We start from the raw sequence: 19250 nt of genomic DNA, 5'->3' as shown, positions 1-19250 counted from the left end.
AGTCAGTCTCACCTCTGTGCCTGGAAAGATCATGGAGCAGATCCTCCTGGAGGCACTACTGGCTCAGAAGAAAAGTGAAGATGTGATTGGGAACAGTCAGCATGGCTTTGCCAAGGGCAAATCCTGCCTGACCAACCTGGTGGCCTTCTATGAGCAGGTGACAAAATTAATAGATGAGGGGCGAGCAACTGATGTCATTTACCTGGACCTGAGTAAAGCCTTCGACACTGTCCCGCACCATATCCTGGTCTCCAAACTGGTGACACATGGGTTTGATGGGTGGACCACTAGATGGATAAGGAACTGGCTTGATGGCCGCACCCAAAGAGTGGCTGTATCACAGTATCACAGTATCACTTAGGTTGGAAAGGACCTCGAGGATCATCGAGTCCAACCTATCAACACAGACCCCATGTCTAGACCATGGCACCAAGTGCCACGTCCAATCTCCCCTTGAACGCCTCCAGGGTCGATGACTCAACAACCTCCCTGGGCAACCGGTTCCAATGCCGAATGACTCGCTCGGTGAAGAATTTCCTCCTCACCTCGAGTCTGAACCTCCCCTGGTGCAGCTTGAGACTGTGTCCCCTTGCTCTGGTGCTGGTTGCCTGGGAGAAGAGGCCAACCCCCTCCTGGCTACAACCACCTTTCAGGTAGTTGTAGAGGGCAATGAGGTCACCCCTGAGCCTCCTCTTCTCCAGGCTAAACAATCCCAGCTCCCTCAGCCTCTCCTCATAGGGCTTGTGTTCAAGGCCTCTCACCAGCCTTGTTGCCCTTCTCTGGACACGTTCAAGCGTTTCAATGTCCTTCTTAAACTGAGGGGCCCAGAACTGGACACAGTACTCAAGGTGCGGCCTAACCAAAGCAGAGTACAGGGGCACTATGACCTCCCTGCTCCTGCTGGCCACACTATTCCTAATGCAGGCCAGTATGCTATTGGCCCTCCTGGCCACCTGGGCACACTGCTGGCTCATATTCAGGTGGCTGTCGATCAGCACCCCCAGGTCCCTCTCTGTTTGGGAGCTCTCCAGCCACTCCGACCCCAGCCTATAGCTCTGCATGGGATTGCCGTAGCCAAAGTGCAGCACTCGGCACTTGGACTTGTTGAAAGCCATCCCATTGGACTCTGCCCATCTGTCCAGTCGGTCGAGGTCCCTCTGCAGAGCCTTTCTACCCTCTAACTGACTAACATCTGCCCCTAACTTTGTGTCATCTGCAAACTTGCTGATGACTGACTCTACCCCTTCATCCAGATCATCAACGAATATGTTGAAGAGGACAGGGCCCAGCACTGATCCCTGGGGGACACCACTGGTGACTGGCCTCCAGCTGGATGTGGCACCGTTCATGACCACTCTCTGGGCCCGGCCCTCCAGCCAGTTCCTAACCCAGCACAGAGTGTAATGGTCCAATCCATGGGCTGACAGCTTAGTCAGCAGTTTGCTGTGGGGGACGGTGTCAAAGGCCTTGCTGAAGTCTAGGTAGACCACATCCACAGGCCTCCCCACATCCACCAGGCGGGTCACCTGATCATAGAAAGAGATCAGGTTGGAGAGGCAGGATCTGCCCTTCCTGAATCCATGTTGGCTGGACCTGAGCCCTTGGCCATCCTTCAGGTGCGCAGTTATTGCCGCCAGGATAATCTGCTCCATCACTTTCCCTGGCACTGAGGTCAGGCTGACCGGCCTGTAGTTTCCAGGTTCCTCCATCCGACCCTTCTTGTGGATGGGGTCCACGTTGGCCAGTTTCCAGTCATCTGGGACCTCACCGGTGAGCCAGGACTGGAGGAAAATGATGGAGAGTGGCCTAGCTAGCGCATCCGCCAGCTCTCTCAGCACCCTAGGATGGATCCCATCTGGTCCCATGGACTTGTGGATATCCAAGTGGCTCAGCAGGTCCCGAACTAACTCCTCATGGATTTCCAGGGCATTACTCTGCTCCCCGACCCCAACGCCCAGCTCCGGAGACCACTCGTCCTGTCACTGGGTCCATGTCCCAGTGGAGGCCAGTGACAAGCGGAGTCCCTCAGGGATCAGTCCTGGGACCTGTCTTGTTCAACATCTTTGTGGGTGACATGGACAGTGGCATTGAGTGCACCCTCAGCAAGTTTGCTGATGACACCAAGCTGTGTGGTGCAGCAGACACGCTGGAGGGAAGGGAGGCCATCCAGAGGGACCTTGACAGGCTGGAGAGGTGGGCACAAGTCAACCTCATGAAGTTCAATAAGAGCAAGTGCAGGGTCCTGCATCTGGGTCGAGGCAATCCCAGGCACAAATACAAGCTGGGCAGTAACTGGCTGGAAAGCAGCCCTGAGGAGAGAGACTTGGGGGTTGTGACCGGTTGACGTTGTCCCCTTAAGAAAGGGAATATGGTGGACGGAAGTTGGTAAACGGAAAGAATAATCTAAACTAATTTCATTGGTGAAGTGGGAGGAAGCACCTTCTGAACTGGGAGTGAACTGGGCACTCCGGCACTTCTATCTTTAGTCTTGCTTCCGCCTCTTCTTCAGGCAGCAGCTTTCTGTGCTGGGCTTTCTGCCAAGGCTCCGGCCTTCAAACTGACAAACCTGATAAGGCCTGTATTAACTGCTTCCAATTAACACAAAACTGCTTTTAACTTCTTTCTTTCTTCTTTCTCCCTTTTCTGACCTACTCTGGGGAAAGGGGGGGAGAGAGGGGAGAGCGGAGGTGGGGAACCCCTCGGCAAGGGGGGTTACTCTCATTTCTGTGTTACTTTATTGTATATCTTTGTATATATTGTAGATATTGTAAATTTGTAAATATTCCCCTGCATACCCTACATTGCTTTGTAAATAGAAAGCTCCACTGCTTTGCTAATTCAGCTTGTGAGTTTTTTTTTCCCTTTCCCTTCAGTTTTTCTTTCCCCTTACTTACAGGGGGGAGGAAAGAGGCTTCTTGGCCTTACCCTTCCACCCCTCGACATTTTTTTTCTTGGCGCCCAACGTGGGGCAGATAATTAGTTTAATTTATTACTTGATTGATTTAGTGTTTTCTAGCTGAATTAGCAAACATGAAGGTATTGTGGTTTGTGGAGCGATTATTCTTTTCAATTTTTGGGGCTCTGGTTTACAGATATTGTTTGGGTTTGATTTTGGATTACCTGGGTAAATATTTGGTGCGGACAATTTATATGTGGGTTATGTATAGAGTTAGACTATGGTATGGAAAATGTATTAATTTCTTATGGCCAGTGAGATACAGGAATGTTACCTCCACCACTCTCCCAATTGAGATAAAGGGTTTTAGGATTCCGCCTGAGGAGAGAGTAACTTTAGGTGATGCCTGGGATCCAAAGGTGATTTATTTGATGTGTATAATCCTACTCTCAGTGATAATTAACGTGTATCTGCTGGTCTCTTTGCGGCGAGAGAGAAAGATATCCAAAGCTTGTTTTGTTATTAAAACTAGATCAAAAAGAAAACGCCAAGGATCTGGATCAGTCCCAGAGTCATCTAGTGACGAGGAATGTGCAGAATCCGTGTCAGTTAAAAAGAAGGCTAAAAAGTTAATTGGTAAAGCAGCTCTAAATGACTTTGCTGATTCTAGAAAGCTGCCAAGGGCAGCGGCTGGTATCAACATGGCGCCTACTCCTTCTTCTGCTCCTTCTCCTCCTTCTTCTTGTCTGTCGGCCATTAACGGAGCAACGTCACTTCCGCCCACTCTCTCCGTGGGACCGGAAGTCACTGCCCCAGTAGCTGATTTATCTCAGGACTTGTCAGCTTCCATTAAGGTGGCTGTAAATTCAAACACAGCTCCAGTTAAGGTGGCTACTTTAAAGACTAGAAGTGGAAAGGCCAAAGATGGAGAAGAAGAGCTGGAGATTGATCCTGGTGAGGGGCCCTCTACTCTAAAAGATCCTGCTGAGGAGGAAGAGAAGGTTTGTTTTAAAGATCTAGCTAACCTAGTGAGATCAAAGCAGGATAGAGATGAAGTTAGGAAAGCAGCTGGCAAAGGTGGTTCTCAGCTTAAAGAGATCCTTAGGAGAATGACAGCAGGATTATATGGGCAAAGAATTCAGGGAGACGAAGACCAAGATGATATTTCAGAATGTTCATCACCACGGGAGGAATTGTGAAATGTCCGTAAAGATTTCACCAGGGCAGATAAGGAGCCAGTTCTAGCTTGGCGTAGTAGGTGTTATGATACAGGTGCTTCAGCTCTAACAGTTGGAGACAAGTCAGCAGCTCAGTTAGGAAGTCTCTCAAGGGATAATAGAATAGATAGACATCTAGGCAGGGCTCTCGGTAAGGTTAATCTGTGGATACGCCTTTTAATAGCGGTTGCCCTGAGATACCCTTCCCGAGATGATCTTCCCTGGAATCCTAAACCCTGGACTACCATAGATGAGGGAATTAAGCGCTTGAGAGAATTTGCTGTTAGAGAGCTACTCTATGGTGAACATGAAACTCTGAATCCTGATGACATTCCTGTGGGTATTGGTCTTGCTAAAAAGATCATCAAGCTTGCTCCTTCTAATTATGCAAACATTCTGGCAAGCAGAATTGTGTCAAGAAGTTATGGTGGAGCTTCTCCTACGGTTGGCCAATTCAGTGATCAAATGAGACAAATGGAGGATAGCATGACACGTGGTTCTTTGGTTTCAGCCATTGAAACTCTGTCTGGAAAGACTGAGAATTGCATGAAGGATCTGAAAGATTCCATATCCCAACTGGCACAAAGGGATAATTTCAATTCTCCCTCCAGGTGGGTACAAGTTTCATCTGTGAGGAATACACGTCCTCCAAGGAGGTCATTCCAAAACAGGACATTCCAAAACAGGTCATTCCAAAACAGACCACCAAGACAGTCACGTAGAACTATTTGGATAACTCTGCGTGATCAGTTTGGTGAGAACATGAACCGCTGGGATGGCCAACCAACTTCTACTCTTTTCAGGAGACTGAGGGAATTGCAAAGTGGCAGAACCCAAGGTAGCAATACCAGAAGGGTAGCTGTTACTTCCACAGTTCCCCAGAACGACTCCTATGGATCCAAAAGTGGCTCCAGTTATAACATGCAAAGCTATAACCCTGCAAACTATGTGCAATGCACATGTGGGCATGTTCCCCATAACTAGGGGTGCCCTGCCTCCCGCCAGGGGGAGGAGAGGGATAACAGAGATAATAGAATCTATTGGGATGTGTACATCCAGTGGCCTGGCACTTCACAATTTCGGAAGTACAGGGCCTTGGTTGACACAGGAGCTCAGTGCACCATAATACCATCAAATTATCAGGGATCGGAGTCTAGAACTATTCTGGGAGTCACTGGTGGATCTCAAGAGTTAAAAAAGTGTAAAGGGGTTGGGGGCAGATCCTCTGCCCACCTGAACCATCCTCTGCTACCAAGAAATGTGCTTGGTTGAGGCAGCCCCCTTCCCCACCCCTGGCAACAATAAACACTCAGACAAACGGATTGCAAAAGTGATGGAAAGTTTAAATAGAAAGCAGTGAACATTTACAGAAAAGCAAAAGCAGAGTGACAAAGAAAGATCCCAAAGCAGACCCAGAGAGATCCCATCCCTACCTGAGGGTACACCCGAGACCCCCAGGGCTCCTTCTTCCCCCTCCCATTGCTAGGCTAGTCTCAGCTGGCCAGATCTGAGACTGCCCATGCCCCCGTGGCCTTGGGCCTAGCCAGGCCCAAAGCCAGGAGACATCTCCCCAGTTACCGGCTGACGGAGGAGGAAGAAAAGAGAACGTGCTAGACTCCGCACTGGATCTTATAGTGGTGCAAAGGATTGTGGTATGAAATACTACATAATTTCCTGTGTCCACCCCTGGGCTGGACTTCTGGACACAGGAAGTAAACATTGCAGGGGGGCACCCAGCTCAAACTGTAACAGTAAGGTAGAGGTTAATATAAGTTTAACTGGTAAACAATGGAGGAAGCATACAGTTGTGACCGGACCTGATGCACCTTGTATTTTGGGAATTGATTTTCTGAGAGAAGGGCGTTTCAAAGACCCTAGAGGTTACAAATGGGCTTTTGGAGTAGCTTCTATAGAAGTTGATGAACAAAAATTAAAGCTATCTGCCAGACCTGAGCTTTCTGATGAATCTGCAGTTGTGGGACAACACAAGATACAGGACATTAAATTGCCAGTTGCTTCTCAGACTGTGCATCACAGACAATACAGAACCAACCATGACTCTTTGTTGCCCATTCAGAATCTGATTCGTCAGTTGGAGAGTCAGAAAGTCATCAGCAAAATTCATTCCCCTTTCAACAGTCCAGTGTGGCCTGTGCGGAAGCAGAATGGAGACTGGCGTCTGACAGTAGACTACCGAGCCCTGAATGAAGTGACACCACCTATGAGTGCAGCAGTACCAGACATGATGGAGCTACAGTATGAGCTGGAATCCAAAGAGGCCAAATGGTATGCTACCATAGACATTGCTAATGCATTTTTCTCTATTCCCATAGCAGAGGAATGCAGGCCTCAGTTTGCTTTCACCTGGAGAGGAATCCAATACACTTTCAACACATTGCCAATGGGCAGGATCCACAGCTCAAGCATCTGTCATGCAGTGATCCACGATGCTCTGGAGAAAGGCGGTCCACCAGAACACATCCAATTCATCGATGATATCATCGTCTGGGGTAAAACTGCTGAAGAAGTCTTCGAGAAAGGTAACAAAATCATTGACATTCTTCTGGATGCAGGTTTTGCCATCAAACGAGACAAGGTGAAAGCACCTACCACAGAGATTCAGTTTCTGGGAGTGCGGTGGCAGGATGGACGCCGACACATTCCAGTGGATGTGGTAAATAGAGTCTCTACCATGGCAAATCCCAAAAACAAGCAAGAGACCCTACATTTCTTGGGGATAGTGGGATTTTGGAGACTGCACATTCCTGGATACAGTCAGATTGTGAAACCTCTGTATGATGTGACTCGAAAGAGAAACCATTTCCACTGGGGAGCTGAACAACAAGCAGCCTTTGACCAGATAAAGCAAGAGGTGATTCAAGCAATGGGTCTGGGACCTGTCCGAGATGGTCCAGACATTAAGAACATTTTGTACACGGCTGCAAGTGACAATGGTCCAACCTGGTGCTTGTGGCAAAAAACTCCAGGTGAGACACGTGGACGACCCCTTGGTGTCTGGAGTCGAGGTTACAGAGGTTCAGAGGCTAAATATACTCCAACAGAGAAAGAAATTTTAGCTGCCTATGAAGGAGTGAAAGCATCTTCTGAAGTGATTGGAACTGAATCACAACTTCTCTTAGCCCCCAGACTACCAGTTTTGAATTGGATGTTCAAAGGCAAAGCTTCCACACCACATCATGCCACAGACTCAACATGGTCTAAGTGGATGGCTCTGATAACACAGAGAGCTCAGATGGGAAATCTTGAAAGACCTGGTCTAGTGGAGGTGATCTCAAGTTGGCCTGAAGGTATCAACTGTGCTAAACCTCCAGAGGAGAAAGTAACTCGTGCTGAGGAAGCTCCTCCTTACAATGACTTTTCTGATGATGAAAAGAAATATGCTTTGTTCACAGACGGTTCCTGTCGTCTTGTTGGAAACAAGCGAAGTTGGAAGTCTGCAGTGTGGAGTCCAACACGACGAGTTGCAGAGGCGAAAGATGGAGAAGGAGAATCCAGTCAGTTCGCAGAGGTAAAAGCTGTCCAGCTAGCTCTCGACATAGCTGAACGTGAGAGATGGCCAAAGCTTTATCTCTACACCGACTCATGGATGGTAGCCAATGCTCTATGGGGTTGGCTAAAGAACTGGAAAAAGAATGGTTGGCAGAGGAAAGGAAAACCCATTTGGGCAGCCAACCTGTGGCAGGACATTGCTGATCGAATCGAGAGAATCCCAGTGAAAGTGAGACACATCGATGCTCACATTCCTAAGAGCAAAGCTACTGAAGAACAGCAACACAACCATCAGGCAGATCTAGCTGCAAGAATTTCTCAAGTAGACATGGACTCTAATCTTGATCTCGACTGGAAACACCGAGGTGAGATATTCTTAGCTCGGTGGGCTCACGATTCCTCAGGACATCAAGGCAGAGATGCAACATACCAATGGGCTCGTGACAGATCCATAGACATTTCCATGGATGCTATCACACAAGTCATCCATGACTGTGACATTTGTGCTGCTATTAAGCAGGCAAAGCGAATTAAGCCCTTGTGGTATGGTGACAGATCATCCAAGTATGGTGAAGCTTGGCAGATTGACTACATCACTCTACCACGTTCTCGTTCTGGTAAGCAATACGTGCTTACTATAGTAGAGGCAAACACTGGATGGTTGGAAACTTATCCAGTTCCACATGCAACTGCACGCAACACCATTCTTGGTCTGGAGAGACAGATCCTGTGGAGACACGGAACTCCAGAGAGGATTGAGTCAGACAACGGAACTCATTTCAAGAACAACCTTGTAAAGAACTGTGCCAAAGAGCACGGTATTGAGTGGATATCCCTTACTATGCACCAGCTTCAGGGAAGATTGAACGCTACAACGGTTTGTGGAAGACCACTCTCAAAGCCATGGGATGTGGATCTTTGAAAAACTGGGAAAAACATTTAGCACAAGCAACCTGGCTGGTAAATAGTAGAGGTTCAGTGAACCGAGCTGGACCTGCACATTCAGATTTGCTACGGAAAGTAGAAGGTGATAGAGTTCCTGTTGTTAGAGAAAAGAATCTGTTAGGTAAAACTGTTTGGGTATTTTCACCCTCAGGAGATGCTAAACCTGTCCGAGGGGTGGTTTCAGCTGAAGGTCCAGGTCACACTTATTGGGTAATGCAGGAGAATGGTGAAATTCAGTGTATTCCACAAAGAAATTTAACTTTAGCTGAAAGAGGTTAATTTCGAACTGCTGTACAGCTACATCGCGCCCAGAGGAAGAATCAACGAGGAATCTATGGTGCACGAACCCTGAGATCCCTGAGAGCCCTGAGTCAACTAAGAGTCCCTGAGATTCCCTGTTTCCCTTTTCTTTGCTTTGTCGGTAAAGAAATGAACTGTTTTCCATTCTTCTCACTTTCTGATTTTCTTGGACTTTTGAATCATCTACATCTGAGCATAGCCGGAATGGACTATGAACTTTACTCACGAACTGTAAATATCATTTTGGATTGGATGGACAGTGTGAACGGCCAATGAAATTGTTTAGAAGGGGTGGACTGTGGCCGGTTGACGTTGTCCCCTTAAGAAAGGGAATATGGTGGACGGAAGTTGGTAAACGGAAAGAATAATCTAAACTAATTTCATTGGTGAAGTGGGAGGAAGCACCTTCTGAACTGGGAGTGAACTGGGAGTGAACTGGGCACTCCGGCACTTCTATCTTTAGTCTTGCTTCCGCCTCTTCTTCAGGCAGCAGCTTTCTGTGCTGGGCTTTCTGCCAAGGCTCCGGCCTTCAAACTGACAAACCTGATAAGGCCTGTATTAACTGCTTCCAATTAACACAAAACTGCTTTTAACTTCTTTCTTTCTTCTTTCTCCCTTTTCTGACCTACTCTGGGGAAAGGGGGGGAGAGAGGGGAGAGCAGAGGTGGGGAACCCCTCGGCAAGGGGGGTTACTCTCATTTCTGTGTTACTCTGTTGTATATCTTTGTATATATTGTAAATTTGTAAATATTCCCCTGCATACCCTACATTGCTTTGTAAATATAAAGCTCCACTGCTTTGCTAATTCAGCTTGTGAGTTTTTTTTCCCTTTCCCTTCAATTTTTCTTTCCCCTTACTTACAGGGGGGAGGGAAGAGGCTTCTTGGCCTTACCCTTCCACCCCTCGACAGGGGTGCTGGTGGACAAGAAGCTCAACATGAGCTCTCAGTGTGCACTTGCAGCCCGCAAAGCCAATCAGATCCTGGGCTGCATCAGGAGAAGTGTGGCTAGCAGGTCGAGGGAGGTGATCCTCCCCCTCTACTCAGACCTGGTGAGACCCCACCTGGAGTACTGTGTCCAGTTCTGGAGCCCCTATTACAAGAGGGATGTGGAGGTGCTGGAATGTGTCCAGAGAAGGGCCACAAGGATGATCAGAGGGCTGGAGCACCTCTCCTATGAGGGCAGACTGAAGGAGTTGGGGCTGTTCAGTCTGGAGAAGAGAAGGCTCCGAGGTGACCTAATTGTGGCCTTCCAGTATCTGAAGGGGGCCTACAGGAAGGCTGGGGAAGGACTTCTCAGGATCTCAGGTAGTGATAGGACTAGGGGGAATGGAATGAAGCTGGAGGTGGGGAGATTCAGGCTGGATGTGAGGAGGAGGTTCTTCACCATGAGAGTGGTGAAGCCCTGGAATGGGTTGTCCAGGGAGGTGGTTGAGGCCCCGTCCCTGGAGGTGTTTAAGACCAGGCTGGACGAGGCTCTGTCCAGCCTGATCTAGTGTGGGGTGTCCCTGCCCATGGCGGGGGGGTTGGAACTAGATGATCCTTGTGGTCCCTTCCAACCCTGAATGATACTATGATACTATGATCTGGTATGTTTCCAGGGATGGGGCATCTACCACTTTTCTGGGAAACCTAGGCTAGGGTTTCACCACCCGCAACATAAAGAATTTCTTCCTTACATCTAGTTCAAGTCTTCCCTCTTTTAGTTTAAAACCATCCTCCATTGTCCTGTTACAACTGGCCCTCAGGTCTCTCCCTGTCTTTAAGTATTGAAAGGCTGCAATGAAGTCTCCCTGGGTCCTTCTCTTCTCCAGGCTGAACAGCCCGAAATCTCTCGTTCTGTCCTCTCAGCAGAGGTGCTCTAGCCCTCAGATTGCTTCTGGCCTCCTCTGGACCCACTGCAGGTTGGTCCTCACCAGACCAGAGCAGAATCCCATTCCTGAATCTGCTGCTCATGCTGTTTTGGATGCCCAGGATACAGTTGGATTCTGGGCTGAGGGTACACAGTGCCCAGTCATGTGCAGCTTTTCACCCACCAGTACCCCCAAGTTCTTCTCCACAGGGCTGCTCTCTATCACTTCATCCTCCAGCCTGTATTGATGCCAGGGGTTGCCCTAACCCAGGTGTAGGACCTTGCACCTGGTCCACTTCTTGACCTTGTCTGGGTTACTCTGGATGGATCCTATCCCCCAGGTGTATTGACTGCACTACTCAGCTGGGTGTCATCGGCAGACTTGCTGAGGGTGCACTAGATCCCTGTCACCGATGAAGATGTTAAACAGCACCGGTCCCAGTTCAGACCCCTGTGGGACACCACTTGTCACTAGTCTCCATCCAGACATCAGGCTACTGACCACTACCCCTTGGATGTGACCATCCAACCAGCTACTTGTCCACTGAACAGTCATCAAATCCACATCTCTCCAGTTTAGAGAGAAGGATGTTGAAGGGCTAAATTCTGTGAAACGATGTGATTTTATGATTCCATGAAACTATGGTGAAGGACTACATAGCCCAGCACGGAACGCCTGCCTCCGGGCGAACTACATCTCCCCGCGTGCCTCGCCAAGCCCATCCGGGAGCGGGGCAGCGCCACGCGCCGTATGCAGAGAGCTGTAGTCCGGATGGACGTTGGTCAGCCGCGGCACCTCCCCCTCCCCGCGCCCCTCCCCGCGCCCCTCCCCGCGCCCCTCCCCGCGCCCCTCCCCGCGCCCCTCCCCGCGCCCCTCCCCGCGCCCCTCCCCCCTCCCCGCGCCCCGCCGGGTCTCCCTTCCTATACGGAAGCCGAGGAGGGACGAAGGAGTCGGGGAGGTTGGAGTGGCGCGATGGGGGACTCCAAAGTGAAGGTGGCGGTGCGCGTCCGCCCCATGAATCGGCGAGGTGAGACCCTCCTCTCTCGGCGATCCCCTCTCCCCTCCCGGCGCTCACGGAGGGGGAGTGTGAGGGGAGCGGGCCTGAGGGGCAGAGCGCGGCGGGAGGCCGGGGCGCGCCAGTCCCCATAGGTGTCTGTAGGGTCAGGTGTGGGTGTCCCGGCGCGGGGGCGTGTTTGCCGGGGTGTGCGTGTCGGTAGTGGAGCGTGCCTGTGTATTTATTTGTTTATTGTTATGCACGCCTGTGTAGGTACCGGGAGCTCTGGGGCGAAATTGTATGATTCTGTGAAATCGAGCTGCTCTCACCCGTCTGCCGACACCTTTATCCTCAGCTCGTCCTCTTTTGAGGGGCTTTTTAAAGCCCCCTCCCCGCGGCGTATACCCCTCTCCACACCTCCTGCACCTGCTTTCCCACGGAGCTGTGTCCCGTTCTCTGCTGGGAGAGCTCTTCCTTCTTCCTGGGAGAAAAGTGCCTCTCCCTTTGCATTTTTTTTCCTACGGTAATTCAACCCACAGCTCCGTAACCCCTCTTTTTAGCCCTCGGTGGCTGAGTGGGACGGAGCTATCCGGATGGCAGAGGCACTAACAAGCCATAAAAAAACAAAACAAACAAGAAAACAGGGAAGAGGAGGCGTGAATTGACAAGAGAAGATTTCATTGTTGAGTTGGTGTGGGATTTCCCCCCACCCCCCCCCAACGAAACTTGCCTAAGGGTTATGTTAATCAGGCCGTGGTCTGGGTATCTGTTTAAATGTTTATTACTTGTCTTAATTAGAAAAAACTTGGTTTAGATGATGAGGAAGCAAGTATGGAAAGGCAATTTCAGCCAAGGAATGGGAAGGTGAAGAAGGCAAAGTGCCAAGAAACATGTAGGGTGACTTTTCCCCCCACGTTCTCATAGAAGTATGCCAATAATTCTTTTTTGGGGATAGAGAATCAAGAGAAGTCAGTTTAATAGCTGAAGCAAAGAGGAAGATGGGGAAGGGGAAACCTCTTCTACAGACTTTGAAACAAAATAACTCTTCAATGCCTTTCAATATATAAATACAACTCATAGTCTTGACTACAGTATTTCCATACCTTTTAAAAGAAAAGTAGGGGAATGTCAAACTTGAGTTTCATAGTTTCATAGTTTCATTCAGGGTTGGAAGGGAACACAAGGATCATCTAGTTCCAACCCCCCTGCCATGGGCAGGGACAACCCACACTAGATCAGGCTGGACAGAGCCTCATCCAGCCTGCTCTTAAACACCCCCAGGGACAGGGCCTCGACCACCTCCCTGGACAACCCATTCCAGGGTTTCACCACTCTCATGGTGAAGAACCTCCTCCTCACATCTAGCCTGAATCTCCCCACCTCCAGCTTCATTCCATTCCCCCTAGTCCTATCACTACCTGAGATCCTGAGAAGTCCTTCCCCAGCCTTCCTGTAGGCCCCTTTCAGATACTGGAAGGCCACAATTAGGTCACCTCGGAGCCTTCTCTTCTGCAGACTGAACAGCCCCAACTCCTTCAGTCTGCCCTCATAGGAGAGGTGCTCCAGCCCTCTGATCATCCTTGTGGCCCTTTTCTGGACACGTTCCAGCACCTCCACATCCCTCTTGTAATAGGGGCTCCAGAACTGGACACAGTACTCCAGGTGGGGTCTCACCAGGTCTGAGTAGAGGGGGAGGATCACCTCCCTCGACCTGCTAGCCACACTTCTCCTGATGCAGCCCAGGATCTGATTGGCTTTGCGGGCTGCAAGTGCACACTGAGAGCTCATGTTGAGCTTCTTGTCCACCAGCACCCCCAAGTCTCTCTCTTCAGGGCTACTTTCCAGCCAGTCACTGCCCAGCCTGTATTTGTGCCTGGGATTGCCTCGACCCAGATGCAGGACCCTGCACTTGCTCTTATTGAACTTCATGAGGTTGGCTTGTGCCCACCTCTCCAGCCTGTCAAGGTCCCTCTGGATGGCCTCCCTTCCTTCCAGCATGTCTGCTGCACCACACAGCTTGGTGTCATCAGCAAACCTGCTGAGGGTGCACTCAATGCCACTGTCCATGTCCCCCACAAAGATGTTGAATAAGACAGGTCCCAGGACTGATCCCTGAGGGACTCCGCTTGTCACTGGCCTCCACTGGGACATGGAGCCATTGACAGCCACTCTTTGGGTGCGGCCATCAAGCCAGTTCCTTATCCATCTAGTGGTCCACCCATCAAACCCATGTGTCACCAGTTTGGAGACCAGGATGTGGTGCGGGACAGTGTCGAAGGCTTTGCTCAGGTCCAGGTAAACGACATCAGTTGCTCGCCCCTCATCTATTAATTTTGTCACCTGCTCATAGAAGGCAACCAGGTTGGTCAGGCAGGATTTGCCCTTGGCAAAGCCATGCTGACTGTTCCCAATCACCTCTTCACTATTCTTTTGAGCGAGTAGTGACTCCAGGAGGATCTGCTCCATAATCTTTCCAGGCACAGAGTTGAGACTGACTGGCCTGTAGTTCTCTGGTTCCTCCTTCTTACCCTTTTTGAAGATGGGGGCAATGTTTCCCCTTTTCCAGTCTGTGGGGACTTCCCCAGATTGCCATGACTTTTGAAATATAATAGAGAGGGGTTTAGCAACCTCATCTGCCAGTTCTCTCAGTACCCGTGGGTGTAACCCGTCGGGTCCCATGGACTTGAACACTTTCAGGTTCTTCAGGTGATCACAAACCTGATCTTCACTTACAATGGGCAGTTCTTCCTCCCCGTCCCTGGCTTTGTCTTCCATAACATCAGGAGTGTGGCTAGAGGCCCTTGCAGTGAAGACTGAGGTAAAGAAGTTATTAAGTACCTCAGCCTTTTCCTCATCACTTGTGACCATGTCACCATTTTCCTTTCTGAGGGGGCCCACACCTTCCCTAGTCTTCTTCTTCCCATTAATATACCTGTAGAAGTTCTTAGTGTTGCCTTTAATCTCCCTGGCTAGATTCAACTCAAACTCTGCTTTGGCTTTCCTAACCAGGACTCTTGCTGCTCGGGCAGCTTCCTTATATTCCCCCTGTTCTACCTGTCCTTCCCTCCACTTCCTGTAGAGTTTCCTTTTAAGTAATAGTGTGTCCAGTAGCTCCTTGCCCATCCAGGCAGGCCTCCTAGCATTCTAGCATTCTCCTAGCATTCTTACCCAATAGCTCTCAAGTCCCACAACCAAAACATGGGAGATACAGCTGATATCCCCACAGTCTTGTGGTTAGGACAGTCAAGGATATTTTTAACCAAAATCTAAGTTTTTTTAAGTTTCAGGTAGCAGCTTCAAAACAGAAGGGATGCACCTTGGTGGAGGAGATTGAGTATTAGTATAGAAGAGTTGGTGGGAGCTGAAATGGAAAGCAGCTGAAAGGTGGTGCCTTGTTTCAGTGAAATATATGAGCCTTCCTCTTGCTCATGTCCCTTTCCTGTCACAGGTCATTTCCTTGGCTGTGACCCAGACATCTTCTGACTGTGTGGTGCTCTTTACCCTCAGGATTATACAATAATTCAGGTTAGAAAGCACCTCTGGAGGTTTCTAGTCCAATGTGCTGCTCAGAACAGGTCAAATTTAGGTTGCACAGGACCTTGTTCAGTCAAACTGTGACTTTCCAAGGATGAGTAATGCTGCTCTCCCTCCTGGCATATGTTTTATGCATGTGCAGCCCAGAGTTTGTGCACGTGTAGTGGTCTTCATGCTGTTTCCAGCTAGGGACTGGGAAAATGTGTGGGGAAGAAGGGGTGGAAGTAAAAGGGAAAAAATTATGGAAGATGATAGATTTAGAGCAATACATGTATCTGAATCTTCTGTCTTGCTGGGGAATATTCTAATTCTGAGCTGCATTTGGGAGAATGGGAGAGTGTATCTTGTTATCAGAGCTGTTTTATTCTGTATAAACTTAAAAAATATCATGGACTAGAGAGAATGGTCATAGTCTGGTTGTTAGAAAGCTTATCCAGGACTGAAGAGGATATTTGATTATTGATCTTTGCTGTTCCTCAGAGAGGAGTGACCTGAACCCTATGCTCTTAGCATATAGCATGGCAGTCTGGGAGTCGCTTCTTTCTATAAAAACTGCTTTTCAGCTATTAAAGCATCCTCTTATTTTGTGAGTAACACCTAAATCCATGTAAGTCTAGCCTAAAAGATCAGTATCTTTTTCTCTCTGAAGCAAAATGCCCTGTTTTTTTTTTTTTTTTAAATTATTATTATAATTTTTATTTTTTAGCAGAGTATTTGTCACACTCCAGATGTTCTGAACAACTGATAGCTCAATGCAGTATTTTTGATAGTCCTAGAATTTATTGAAGCAAACAATGATTTGGATTCATTTCATGTTAAATTTAATAATTTGTGTAACTGATTTTCTGAAGAGTCAGCAGGCTGTAAGACTTTGTATTGGGTTGAACTGAGGTGGAGTTAATTCTCCTCACAGCATCGTTCTAGGGCTGTGTTTTTTTTTTTCTTTTGCAGCAGTAGTTGATAACACAGCAGTGTTTTGGCTACAGCTGAATTTGGTATCCGAGCTGTGTCCTTTCAACATTTCCCTGCCCCAGGAGTACATTGAGGGGTGGGCAGGATCTTGGGAGGGGACACAACTGAGCCAGCTGACTCAGACTGGCCAAAGAGGTATTCCATACCATATGACATCAAGTCAGGTATAAGAAGGACGTGAAAGAAGGAAGTTTGGGGATTCGTCCATGGCGTTTATCCTCCCAAGGAACCACCAAGCTTAGAGAGCCCTGCTTCCCGAGACCGACCACCGTCCTGCTGATGGGAAGTAGAGACTAACATCTCTCTCTCTGCTTTCTTTGCTTCCGCGCGGTCTATTTGCTGTTTGCTTATTAGTGTTATTAAATTGCTCCTATCTTATCCCCGGCTTCTGTTATATTTTCTTTCCCATCTTCCCCTGTTCACTTAAGAGGGGGAGTGATAGAGCGGCTTGGTGGGTATCTGGCCTCCAGGCCAGAGCCAAACCACCACAGACTTCCATGCCTTTGCTCTTTGAGGCAAGAGGTGGCTTTCTTGGAAGCTCCCTAATATGCACTTTGTTCTAAGCAGTATTTGTGTAAAGTTGTGGGGCTTTGGACCTGAAGCACATATTTATTTTCTTCAGGATCACGAGCAATGTTCTTTCCTTCCCTCTGCACTGAAAGGCTTAAAAATCGCCATCCTGTCAGATGGTTGCGGCTGTGGAAACTTCAGCTCTGAAATACTCTGTTTACTTGTGGTGGTTGTCTTTAGGGTTTGAAGTATGAATTTCTTAAGGCGAGGGTTTATTAGGTTAATAAAAGTGGTATGTTTCGCTATTACTAATTTATGCAGGTCATAAAAGTTTAATAGCTTCCTTGGGTGCACGTTGAAGGGATTTCTGTATCAAATGGTTATTCATAGTACTTGGTTTTCACGTGACAGTGTTGAGGGTCCTGCTTCATTCTCATGGTAATCTATAAACCAAGTTTATAGTACTAATGTTTATCAGTGAGAGGAAGCCTTTATAATTGTACTTGGGTTTCATGTTTGGTTTTTTGTTGTCGCTGTTTTTTGTTTGTGGGGATGGGTTATTTTAGGATCTAGGTTATTTTTTGCTTCAAATTAGCATCATGTCTGAAGTTGGGGACTCTGCTACATAGCCATAGTGACCTTTTTTTTTTTGCATGCTTTCTGCCTTGCAAGCCAAGATTTTGAGTAGCATGCTATTATGGAATCATTTTGATTGGAAAAGACTTTTAAGATGATCTAGTCCAACCATTATCGAACTACCAAATCTAGTGCTAAATCATGTCCCTTAGCAACACATCTATACATCTTCTAAATGCCTCCAGGGATGGTAATTCATCCACCTCCCTGGTGTGACCGTTTGAGGCTGTGCCTTTAAGAAAGGGACACTGAATGTTTTATAAACAAAGGACAGGTCTAAACTAATTTAATTGGTGGATTGGCAGAGTACTGCCTTAAGTTTTGATTCCCAGAGAGACTTGTCTTAGTCTTGCACTTTTTCCCCCTCCTTTCGCATCTTGCGGTTTCTGGGCTTTTGGCCAGACTGACCTTGGAACTGATAAAGCGTGAGGCCTGTAAAAACTTACTAACACATTTGCTCTAATTATAACTGCTTTTAATTAACAATTATTCCTTTTCTCTCTTTCTAACCCTCTCTGGGGAAAAGGGGGAGACAAGGGGGTACAGGGGGAAAACCCTTCCTCCTGGCGGGGGAGGGGAATTTAATTCCTGTGTTACTTTGTTGTATACTTCTGTATATATATTGTAAATACTGTAAATTGTGTGTGTAGATATATCCTGCAGCCCCGCTTGTAAATACAGCACATTTCCTTTTGCTCATCCGGCTGTGGTTTTCTTTCAATTTTTTTTTCCCCTTCACTTACAGGGGGGAAGAAAGCTGAGGCCTTCCCCTCAACCCTCGACATTTTTTCTTGGCGCCCAACGTGGGGCACGATAATTACCTTGATTTATTGCTTTATTGCTTTATTGTTTTACTGCTTTATTACCTTGCTCTAGCTGGATTAGCAAAACATGAAGGTGCTGTGGATTTTGGAGCATTTATTTCTTTCAATTTTTGGGGCTCTGGTCTACAGATATTGTTTGGGTTTGATTCTGGATTACCTGGGTAAATATTTCATGTGGACAATTTATTTGTGGTATATGTATCGGGTCAGACTTCTGTATGCATGCTGTGTGAATTTCTTCTGGCCAGCGAGATACAGGAATGTGACCTCTAGCACTCTCCCGAGTGAGATAAAAGAGTGTAAGATCCCAGTAGGAGAAAGAGTAACTTAAAGTGATGGCTGGGATCCGAAGGTGATTTATTTGATGTGTGTAAACCTGCTGCTGGTGATGGTGATTGCATATTTGCTGTTAGAGAGATACTCTATGGTGAACATGAAACTCTGAATCCTGATGACATTCCTGTGGGTACTGGTCTTGCTAAAAAGATCATCAAACTTGCTCCTTCTAATTATGCAACCATTCTGGCAAGCAGAATTGCGTCAAGAAATTATGGTGGAGCTCCTCCTACAGTTGGCCAATTCACTGATCAAATGACACAATTGGAGGATAGCATGACACGTGTTTCTTTGGTTTCAGCCATTGAAACTCTGTCTGGAAAAATTGAAAATTGCATGAAAGAGCTCAAAGATTCCATATACCAATTGGCACAGAAGGATAATTCTAATTGTTCCTCCAGGTGGATACAAGTTTCATCTGTGAGGAATAGACGTCCTCCAAAGAGTCTCCAAGGAGGTGGAAGGGGCTGAAACGAGTCCCCTCAGACAAGAGTCTGGGGGCGACAAGCTAGAGTCGGAGGTGAAACCAGCAGCCCAGCTGAAGTGCATGTACACTAATGCACGAAGCATGGGTAACAAACAGGAGGAGCTGGAAGCCTTGATGCAGCAGGAAAGTTATGATGTAGTTGCCATCACAGAGACGTGGTGGGACGACTCACATGACTGGAGCGCTGCAATTGACGGTTACAAGCTCTTCAGGAGAGACAGGCAAGGAAGAAGGGGTG

At 48.0% G+C, this 19250-nt stretch overlaps 1 protein-coding gene across 2 annotated transcripts in view; it reads left to right on the top strand.

Moving 5' to 3' along the window:
• The first annotated feature begins 11640 nt into the window (after positions 1–11640).
• Positions 11641–19250, top strand: part of KIF13B (kinesin family member 13B) — a 230241-nt gene continuing 222631 nt past the window's right edge. For both annotated transcript variants that reach the window (XM_068143211.1, XM_068143210.1), the window contains exon 1: positions 11641–11746. In XM_068143211.1, coding sequence (XP_067999312.1) covers positions 11692–11746 — 55 coding nt within the window. In that variant the 5' untranslated portion in view covers positions 11641–11691. The remainder of the gene's footprint in view (positions 11747–19250) is intronic.

This window comes from Melanerpes formicivorus, unplaced genomic scaffold, assembly GCF_026170545.1.
Source record: "Melanerpes formicivorus ecotype bairdi unplaced genomic scaffold, bMelFor1.0.p_v2 SCAF_9, whole genome shotgun sequence".
NCBI classification, from domain to species: Eukaryota; Metazoa; Chordata; class Aves; order Piciformes; family Picidae; genus Melanerpes; species Melanerpes formicivorus.
The sequence above is the reverse complement of the archived record's forward strand: the minus strand, read 5'-3'. Positions and strand labels throughout refer to the sequence as shown.